This window comes from Pipistrellus hanaki (assembly GCF_964339955.1).
Source record: "Pipistrellus hanaki genome assembly, chromosome: 1".
Classification (NCBI taxonomy): domain Eukaryota; kingdom Metazoa; phylum Chordata; class Mammalia; order Chiroptera; family Vespertilionidae; genus Pipistrellus; species Pipistrellus hanaki.
In genome coordinates this window covers 35359058-35370159 of record NC_140503.1, presented here as the reverse complement: position 1 = coordinate 35370159, position 11102 = coordinate 35359058, and the positions used below count along the sequence as shown (strand labels likewise).

Genomic DNA, 11102 nt, shown 5'->3' with positions numbered 1-11102 from the left:
CTATAGGGCTACACCAACCTGCACTCCCACAGCAGTGCACGAGGGCTCCCTTTTCTCCACATCCTCACCAACAACTGTTTCTTGGTTTATTGGTGATAGTCATTCTGACAGGTATAAGGTGCTCATTGTAGTTTTAATTTGCATTTTTCTGATGATTAGTGATGTTGACCATCTTTTTCATATCTTTATTGGCTGTCTGTCCTTTTTGGAGAGTGTCTATTTAGATCCTCTGCCCATTTTTTTTAATTGGATTATTTGGGTTTGGGTTTGGAAATCTTTCTAAATTTTGAACATTAACCCCTTATATGATGTATCTTTGGCAAACTCCCTTGCTGTGAAAAAAGCTTTTTAGTTTGATGTAGTCCCATTCTTAAAATTTTTTTGTTACCCCTGTGGACATATATCAGAAAAAAATACTGTTAAGAGAAATGTCAGAAATTTTACCGCTTATGATTTCTTCTAGAAGTTTTATGGTTTTGAGTCTTACATTTAAGTTTTTAATCCATTTTTAGTTTATTCTTGTATATCATGTAAGAAAGTGGTTTAGTTTCTTTTTGCATATATTTGTCCATTTTGCCAAAACCATTTATTGAATAGACTGTCTTTATTCCATTGTATGCTCTTGCCTCTTTTTTAACATATTCATTGACCATATAGGAATGGATTTGTTTCCAGGCTCTCTATTTTGTTCTATGTATAGATATGTATGCCTGTTTTTATGCAAGTATCATGCTGTTTTGATTACTACAGCCTTGTAATACAGTTTGATATCATGTAGCATTATACCTCCAACTTTTTTTTCTTTCTCAAAATTATTGTGCCTATGTTTATCTTTGTAGCTGAGATGGGTCTCCTGAAGGCAACATGTAGTTTTTAATCCATCTGGCTACTCTTCCTTTTGACTGCTAAGTTCTGTCCATTTACATTTAAGGTGATTATTGATATGAGGACTTACTATAGCCATTTTATCTTTTATTTTCTGGTTGTCCTGTGTTTCTGGTTGTGTGTTTTTTGCCCATGTGATTCATTAGGTTTATGTTAAAAATTTTTCACACATAGTCCTTTTTATTCTGATTGTATCTTATCTTTATTTACCTGAGCAAGTTCAGTCCTTTTTCTCTTCCCCTTTATTGTCCTGTTGTCACAAATTATCCCTTTTTATGCTATAAATTAATCCCTCCCTAGGGGACTATTAGAAGATACCATGTCACTGTAGAACAGCAGCATCATGTGATGGCTGCCAAAGAAAAATCCGTCTTTAGAGAAAGTATGTAACTGGTAAGCAACCAGTTTCCAAGCTTCCTAAAGATGTACCGTTATGAATACCACCATGATCAAAAATTTTTTTGAAGTATTAGCAGGCATTTTTCCTTGCTTGGCAAAAAGTCCTTTAAAAAACTATCCTATAAGTTATATAAAATTATCCACGGCTAGATCTCATTAGAATAATTAGTTTGAAAAAGACATACATATTAGCAAAATACTGGTAAAAGGTTTATTGTAATAATACAATAAAAGTTTAGAAAACATTTGTATGACTCAAACTGGTTTGGAAGTTGCAGAGCAATGGGAAATTCCTGCAACATGACACCACGGAAGAGAGTCTCAGACACTGTTCTTTTAACAGCATGCCACCAAATGCTTTTTTCCAAATTACCAACACACGAATCCTTAATGCATCCTGTCTGCTAGACCCAATGCTGACATGTTTTTCGTCTTAATGTACAGATGTGCAAAACTTTTCTTAGTCATACTCCATTACAAAAGTCTTTAGCAGACCATTTTAAGCAGCCTATTGGTGCCTCTGGATTTTTTATTAGTATTATTTTGTTTCAACAAATCATTTTAATGTGGAATAAAGGACCAAGGTCTATGGCTTTTTGTTTAAAAATAAAACCAGCTTCAATTTTTTTTTTTTTAAAAGCTGTTTACATACGGTTCTGGCACCTACATGAAAGAATTTAATGAGCAGCAAAAAGAATAGAAAAAACAGTGGTTGAAATGTATACTTAAGAATATTTACAGGGTGGATCCAGTGCAAAATAATGAAAACCAAAATACCGCAGCAGTGTAAGCCAGTATGTTGGTATTCATAACCACTAAAGGGTTTGATCATTTAACCCTAAGTAAAGTGCCTCTAGTTCATAACAACAAAATATACCCTACCATTCCCTATATTTCCCATATCCTTGCACGGTTTGTTGAATTACTCTAGTTTGTGATCTCTGGATTCTGTTCTTAAGCTTCATCTCACATTCATGGTTTCCAAGAGGCTTACTTAAGAACCATGACTATTGTGCATCTTTCAGCTGAAGTCAAGCTCTACCCTTAAGCCCCAAATCCCAGTTTTTCAGTTCTTGAGACTAAGCTCTTCTCTGTGAGGGTTGGAAGTACCTGGTAAGTCTTACCTCATGGGATTTTCCATTCACTCGGTGTTTGTTAAGTCAACCACTCTATGAATTACAGGCCTGGATGGTACAACACAAGCCCAGCAACATAAAGCTAAGCAGTTAAGAGAGAGCCTGTTTCCTCCTAAAGTGGCAAATTCATATTCAGGGAAGTTGGGACTCCTGGGTAGGAATAAACAACCCTCTGCAACTCTACCCCAAACTCTGCCAAACACTAACTATACCAATAGCAAAAGTTATGTAGCACCTCGGGTTTGGAGGAAAGACCATGTTTAATAATTACAATGAGAAAAGAAGCTAGGGCAGGGCAAACCCCCAAGTGATTTATCTGAGGTACTATCATGCTAATCACACTAATAAGATATGGTGATAATGCCTGTTAGGAATTTTTCATAGGATTTCTTTTGTAGTTACATAGGATTTTTTTTTTTTGCAGTTATTAAAAATAAACTACTTACATATTTGTACATAATGCCTCTCTACGGTTTTCTTGAAAGATTGTCACTAGAGAATGACAAGAAAATGAGCTGAAAATGGTCTGTTGGTGAGGAAACAGCCTGCCCTGGAGCGGCCCCCAGGAGAGGAGACCGGCTGTGACTTCCTCAGCTTTTCTGAGGAAGGTAGTGTCCTTAGAGCAACAAAGACTTTTAGGAAACAAGCAGGATGGTTTTCCCTGGAAAAACCTGCCGCCTACCAAATCCCTCAGGAACAAATTGGACACCGAATACTAACGGTGGCTTTTAACCTGTGCCCAGGCAGGCATTTAACCTACATTAGCAAACAACCTTACTGACTTAATCTTTCACTCACAGAAAATAAGTTTCATTTCAAACTGCACATAGTGTGCATGGTAGGAATTCAATAATCTAGGTGAGAATGAACTAAATTCCACTCAGAATGTAAGAAAATAGGTTTACAATCTCTAGGACATTATTGCAGCTAGAATTTCTCCTGTTCATGGATGTGGGTCCTAAAGAAAAGGCTTAGTTTCTTTGGTGTGTGGGGAGAAAGAAAAACAGGAATGTCTGACGAGCTACGACAGAGCAGCACAAGTGAAATAATTTTTAAACTACTCCCCCCACCCCCCCCCCCCAAAAAAATACCACCCTTCCAAACAAAACCAAAATCCTTGACCTAAAAAACAAACATGACCAAATTATTCAGAAATCAAGTATCTCAAATTGCCTGCTGGTTCTCTGTACAAAAATGATCATATAAAAACAAACTCATATTAAACAGTTTTTTATCTTTCAAGTCCTAATCATTAAGAATCAGTTCCATGAGATTCAATCTCTACGACATAAAGTGACAGTAACAGTCTCAGCATCACCAGGAACGACGTGTCGGCCACGCCTGGGTCCTCGGGCCTGTGATCAGCATCACGAGGACCAGCATGTCGGCCTGTGTCTGAGTCCCCCCGCCTGAGACCAGGGGGAGCCTAGATGAATTTCTGCCTCAACAGAACTGGCCTCGTGCACTGGTCCTCCTTCCACCAGCACTAGTCTGCGTAGAAGGACCTTTGACCCCTCTGTTCCATTATCCTCAGCATGTCTGTCACCACCATTGGCCATTTGACAAAGAAATGCCTATCTCTCTGCTTTAAACAACAACAAAAATAGTTTAGCCTTAGAGAGTTTGGCCTGTGGATTGAAGGGTCTCGGGTTCGAGTCCCGTCAAGGGCACATACCTGGGATGCAGGCTCGAGCCCTAACCCAGACTGGGGCAAGTGCAGGAGGCAACCAATCAATGCATCTTTCTCACATTGATATTTCTTTCTGCCTCTCCCCCCCTCTTCCACTCTAAAAATCAATGGAAAAATATCCTCGGGTGAGGATTAACAACATCAAAAAAAAAAGTTAAACTTTTTGTTCCAGGCATGATCTTACCTAAATACATAGTTAACTAGTTTACTTTCCTGATGCAAATCTGGCACGCTTTGATCCATGCTCGTTAACGGTGTCCAGTGTAAGCTTTAAACCAGGAGGTCACCGAGGCTGCAGCGGAGGAGATCATCCCGCCCGCACTGCTGCTGGCGATGGGCGGGGTGGCCTGGGTGCTCTGGCTCTGGGAGACCTCCACGGGCTGGGAAGGGATGTCACAGAACCGGGGGCTTGGCAAGTTCTCCCAGTCTGTGCCCAAGTCGGTTTCCTCGTCACTTATGTGCTCGTCTCCACTCTCATCTGATTCTCCAGCAACTCCGGGATCCACAAATTCCATGGACTCTTCGAGGTCTGCTCGCACTTCAAAGGGCCCCGACCTGTGTGCCGACAGTGAAGGGTCTCTAAGACACCACCATTCTCACAACACGTGACAGAAGACCTGCTGGCACATAGGAGACCCAGAGCTATCACTGCATCCGTTCCCCAAGTCTGCATGGTGTCCACTCACTGATGGTCTATAATTCAATTTTCTTTATCTAAATAACTGCCATCCAATTAATGAATAATACCACACGTCACAATTCTACCTACTTTATTTGTGAAGACCCTGGAAGACCATCCATTCTGATCCACAGTATGATTTTGTTTTAAACAACTGTACTATCTATACATTCCAATGACACAGTTTTGACAAAAACAGTCACATGATGTATATTCTGGTATATTATTGGAACAGGTATCAAATGGTACACAGAGGAAATTAATATGTTCTCTGCCTATGGAAGCCCTGTTATTAAACTCAAGACCCAAAGGGGCCAAGTGCTATGCTGTGTACGTGTTAGCAAAGCCTCCTGGGACTGGTGTCAACAGCCGGCTCCGGCGCATTTTAAGATCATCACATAATTTTCTAGGGACATGTTTATGGCATAAAATGAGATGTGATTATTTAAGATATAGTCATTTAGCATAGCGCACACGTCTCTAGGACAGAGCCCTCTAAATGGGGCTGACTCAAGGGCAAGCCCAGAGAAAACTCAGATTCCTAGGAAGTCCACCCCTAATGTAAGACTGCCAGTTTTCCTAAACCACCATCAACACCGGATATCATGTCCTTTCCTTTTGCTAACCTGAGAGATGAAAAATGGAAACCTGTTTTGAATCGCATTTTTTTATTCCTGATTGAGGCTAACCATGTTTTTCATCTGAATTTCTGACTACTTGTATTTCTTTTGTGTGAACTGCCTGCTTGAATACTTTCTATATTTTTTTTTATGAGGTTGCTTGCCTTTCTTTATTGACCTAAAAGATTTAAGGGGTCTAGCTTTTAATCCATTGTCTCTTATAGAGATTGTAAAATATATCTATTGCTTGCCTTTTAACATTGTTTATGGTATCTTTTACCAGAGACATTTAGAGTTTTTCCATAGTAAAATGTCTAACTCCTTTGCTTCGTGGTTTTTGGGTTTTGTGGCTTGCTTGGGAATCCCCTCTCCACCCTAGGATTATAAACACTGCCTTTTCTCCTACTTATAGTTTTTAAAATTAAAGTCCTTATTTCATCTGGAGTTAATTTTTGTATGTCAAATAAATCCAACATTTTCCCCAGGTGAATACCCAACTGGCCTATCACCTCTGAGCTATTATGATTCAACATGCCACCCTTATCATATATTATATTCCCACATACACAGGGTCTGTTTCTGGACTCTCTTCTATCTCTCTAATTGCTCCTCTGATTTACATGCTAACAGGGTCTTATTTTAATTACCTTTATACTATGTTTTAAAAGGGGCCAAGACCATCCCTTATTAGTCTAGACGGTGCTTCTAGTTAAACATTAGAGTCAGCCTGTCAGAGTTCCATGAAATATCTGCTAAAATTCTGATCAGGTTTCCTTTTTGGGAGAAGTAGCACTTTTACAATACTGAGTCTTCCTCTCCTAGAGAATCACCACCCTGGCCTTCTTTCATCAGTGCCACACCCCATACAGTGCTGGGCAGACATTCAAAAATTACAAGTTGAATATTTTTTTAAAGTTCCAAAATTTTCTTTACAAAGATTTGCATGTATTTTTTAAGGATTACTTCTCTATAGTTCATAGCTTTTGTTGTTAAAGTAAAAGAGATCTTTTCCCCATTACTTTTTTTTTTTTTAACAAGTTGTAGTTGGCACATAAGAAAGCAACTGTTTTAATGTATGTTGATCTTAAATTTAGATCAACAAGCATCATTTCTAATAGCTTCGTAGTTCTTTTGGATATCCAGCTTAATCATGCCATCTATAAGAGAGCAGCTTAGTTTCCCTCTTTCCAATATAAATGCACTTATTCCTTGTTTAAAATGCCTCCAGAGCCAAGTTACCACAGCAATGAAAATAGGGCATCCTTGTTTCTTCCTGACGATAGGGCACTGCCCCTAAATATCTATGTGAGCAATATGCCATTAAACACAGCTTTTGCTCAATGGTAGGTATCCTTTATTAATAATCTTTTTATTTTGATAGTGTTCTTTATTAAGGGGAGCTGAATTTTATCCATTGCTTTTCTGGCATCTATATCAGGTTAGTCCTATGTCTTTTTCTTCTTTGGCATGTTAATGTGATAAAGTTACTGTGCGTGGGTGAAAGCATGAGTACCTAGTACTTGGGAGTCGTCAGCCAGATGCATTGGGACCTGGCTCCACCACTTTTCCTGGCTCTTTGACCATGGGCACCAGTTACTTGGCCTGCTAATAAGCCTGTTATCCTGGCCTGGCTGCTGTAGCTCAGTTGGGTTAGTCAACTCATGCACCAAAAGGTCACCAGTTTGATTCCCCATGAGGGTACATTGCAGCCTCAATCCCAGTAGTGGGCATGTAGGAGGCAACCAATCGATGTTTCTCTCACGTTGATGTTTTTTCTCTCTCCCTTCCTCTCTGAAAAAGTCAATAAAAACATATATTTTTTTGCAAAGAGAGATTTAAGACATGTAAAGTGTTTAGCCCAGTGTCAATAAATATTAGTTCTTTTTACTAATAATAAATTTCCTAACATTGACCAATTTACAAATAAGGTACAGAGAGAATGGCAAGCAAACAGGTGGAAATCGACCACTAAAATTGGGATGGATTTCTAAAGGTTTTCTGTGGCTCTTAAATTGATGGAAGGGATTTGGGCTAAGGGGTTTGAAGTCCCTAAACAATGGCAAAACACTCAAGGTGAATGTGTAGTTTCCTGGAGAGAGTCCACAGCTCTTTCTAAAGTTAACTACTGTTGTAGCCAGGGGCAGGGAAGAGGGGAAACATTACAGTGGTTGAAGGCAGAGTGTCACAGGAAGTTTACTGCAATGTGAAGGAAGCCAGGCATCCTGGGCAGTGGAGGGACTCCCCTTGAGCCCTGGTTTGTGTCAAAGCAAATGAATGATGGGAAGGGACCCCACAAGAATTTTCCCCTTTTATTTGTCTTTCAAAAGTGCAAATACAATAGCCAAGCCTTATCTGCAGAAATGAATGGACAGACCTCTAAGAACAAGGAAAAAAGGTAAGCACCTAGAGAAGAGGCTCTTGGATGCGACCAAAGATAAGCCTAGTGAGTGCCCTGCTTTTTATGGGCTGAGAAACTGAAAAGACCCCCGTAGACGGTCCTGATTGGTCTTTTTTGTTATTGACACCGGTTTTTAAGCTAATGGATCTTAAACTCTTCATCCCATAAGCATCTCCTACCCTTTACCCAACAAATGGGGGCCAGATTGACTCGGTGACTAAGAGAGAACTGTGAAGAACTGTATGTGAAGGAATAAGCAGGCACAGAAGAAGATGCACAAGCCACAGGCTAGAGGAGAAACAGATGTGGATTAAAGGAAACAGCGTTTGATCTTCAGGGACAGCACAGGAAAGGCCAGGAACCCTCGGGTTCTTCTGTTTTAGGTGTTAAAATGCTATTTATTTTCTCTGAGAAATAATTATGTAAGAACCATAATGGCTCGAATAGGATTAGCCTCTGCTTCCTTCTAGACGGGACCGCATTGTTTTTGTCCGGTTTGGAGATTTGGGGCTGAGGAATAGGCCTCTCTACACTGCCCACACACACAACTCCACTTAAAGTCATCACAACAGCACCACTCCGAGAAAATCAACAAGCACCCTTCTTACCTGCCCAGGTGTTCCGAGTTCGGGCTGACCAGGTACATTAGATTCCTGAGGGTATGTAGTGGTTGTAATTGATCTAAATTTACATGCTAGAAAAAAACAAAAAGTTGATTACTATTTTCAACCATGTTAAGAAATTAAAAATTAGTTCACAGCACATTTTCCATACCTGAGAAAAGCACAGGTAAAGAATATTTGCATTCAGTTTCTTTACTGCTCGAGTAAATTTCTGTCTGCTGAGATTTTCCCCACAAAATTCACTGTAAAACAAACATAATTTGTAAAGTTGTATTTTCTTGAGGAAATTCTATGTTAAAACGTTCAGTTTGAAGAGTGTGCTTTACACTGCAGTTCAGTATAAAACTTACCCTGAGGCCTGTTAAATGTACTTAGAAACGTTTTAAGAATGAACTATTCCCCTCAAGGAACAATTTCACTAAATCTGTAACAATTACAAATACATAGACCCTTTGACTAAGCAATTCCATTTCTGAAAATGTATTCTACACTAATACTTGCAAACTAAAGGAACGATGAATGTGTAAGATCATCCACAAGTGTCAATAGAGGGCTGTACATCCAGGGACCCTTACACAAAGGAAACCTCTGCAGTTGCCCACTTTATGCAGGATGAGCGTGGAAGGCCGCACACCATTTGCACTCCTACCTTCCTCTGTGCTTGCAGCTCTCTCTTCCAGGGCTTTGCAGGCCCTCTCTGCTCACAGCCTCCTTCCCCAGGGTCCACTTGGCTTATTCCCTTCCTCCCTCAGGTTCACTCATGATCACACACCCGCCCACTCAAACACTGTAAACCCTTCCCTGCCTCCACATCCCCCTTCCCTCACCCTGCCTGAACCTTCTCCACGACACTTGTCACCATGTGACATCCTGTTTATTTGTCCCTTCATTAAAGTGAAGGGCCAAAAGGGTAAGGATTATGCTTTCATCACCATTGTGCCTTCTTAGTACCTAGAACAGTGCCTGGCACATAGCAGACAATAAAGATTTGTTAAATAAATAAAAACTTAAAAAGCAAGGTGTTTAAAACACCTTTGTACGGCATGATACCTTCTGTGTTTAAAAGATGGTAACCATATTTATACTCACTTGAAATGCAAGGATAACTAAAGGTTGGTAGGAAAGCATTAGTAGGATTTGTATAGACTGTAAACCTTTACTTTTTTAAAACTTTAAACCACATGTTTTTGTTCTAAAAAAAATCAAACAGCGTCAGCTGGGTAGCTCAGTTGGTTAGAGCGTTGCTAATTTGATCCCAATGAATTTATAAATCAAGTGAAACAACAAAGTGATGTTTTCTCTCTCTCAAATCACTTAAAAAAAAAAACACCAAAAAATTGTCAGTGTTTACCCAGTTCTTGCACATGAGCACACCCTCTGAATATCCTGGGTTTTCCTTCAGTTCTTTTTTTCAAGTGGGAGAATTCTCTGTGGTCTTCTCAAACACTTCACATGCAATTGTAAGATAGCACCAGTTTGTACCACATGAGGCTTATGGAATTAATCTCAGTATCTATGGTCATTTCTGTCTGAATAACACTTAAATTGTTGTTTTTGGTTTAATTAGAACAAATGAGAACACAAAAAGAGCATAAGAGATCCACAACGAAGAAGACATCACTGAATTACTTGCCTGTTGCACAGCTTTTTGGGAAGATTTATGTCGAGTATATGAGACAAAATGTTGGCCAGCTGAGTTGCATAGCACAGCGCAGCGCTGATGGTGTGGGCAGGATTGTTATGCTCCATGTCTAAAGTGTAAAAACAACCACCACACACTAAACAACATTAATTTCAACAAAAAATACGAATGAACCTACATTTTATGATTTCTAATTTTATCATTACATTCTTATGGTAACATTTTACTGCTTCCTAATAAAAGGTCCATGTTCCATTGCTATGATTTTCACTGAATGACACCTAAGTAGACCCAGCATAAATGACATAAAAGTCCCCACCCACAGCACACTCAGTGCACAATGCTTTTGATGACTGCTTGCTTCCTGTCCTCCCCACAGAAAGGGAAGGCACACCTGTCTGGGTGACACCACCTGTGTGTCACTAGTACGTGACAGAAAGCACATCTCACTAAATATTTGCTGAATGACTAAATGAACAATCTCACCGAAGAAAAGCTACAACAGGGGGTTAAAGGATTTCTCTACTGTGTATTCAGTCTCCATTTAGGACTGCTAAAACAGCTCTTTACAAAGTTAAAAACTATGGGATGGGACTCAGGCTAACTAGGCTCCTTTAAATAGTGAGGTCTTTTTATGTAAATAAAGCAGTATCAACTCCCAAAAGGTAAAATATCTAAAATATATGTTTCCAGCACATCCACAGATGGCGAAACAGTATGTGGTATATCCATTCAATGGAATGTCATTCAGTCATAAAAAGAATGATACATCAACAGTGCTGATACATGCAACAATGTGGACGAAAGCCAAACACAAAAGACCATGCTCAGACACAACTAGAGAAGCAGGGCACAGATTAGTGACTGCTGGGCTCGGCTCCGAGGAGGGCGCTGGGAGCGCCTGCTTCATGCCCTGGCGTTTCCTTGTGGGCTGATGAAAATGTCTGGAACTAGACAGAGGTGATGGTTTACAGCACTGTCAATGTACTAAATGCCACTTAATTGTTCACAACTGTTCATTTTGTTACAT

General features: G+C 39.7%; 1 protein-coding gene across 1 annotated transcript in view; it reads right to left on the bottom strand.

Moving 5' to 3' along the window:
• Nucleotides 1-1481: 1481 nt before the first annotated feature.
• Nucleotides 1482-11102, bottom strand: part of ATG14 (autophagy related 14) — a 29871-nt gene continuing 20250 nt past the window's right edge. Inside the window, exons 7-10 of the mRNA XM_084877519.1 lie at nt 10064-10181; nt 8582-8672; nt 8416-8501; nt 1482-4665 (exon numbers count right to left, since the gene is read on the bottom strand). Of these exons, the coding sequence (XP_084733645.1) occupies nt 4359-4665; nt 8416-8501; nt 8582-8672; nt 10064-10181 (602 nt within the window). The 3' untranslated portion in view covers nt 1482-4358. The remainder of the gene's footprint in view (nt 4666-8415; nt 8502-8581; nt 8673-10063; nt 10182-11102) is intronic.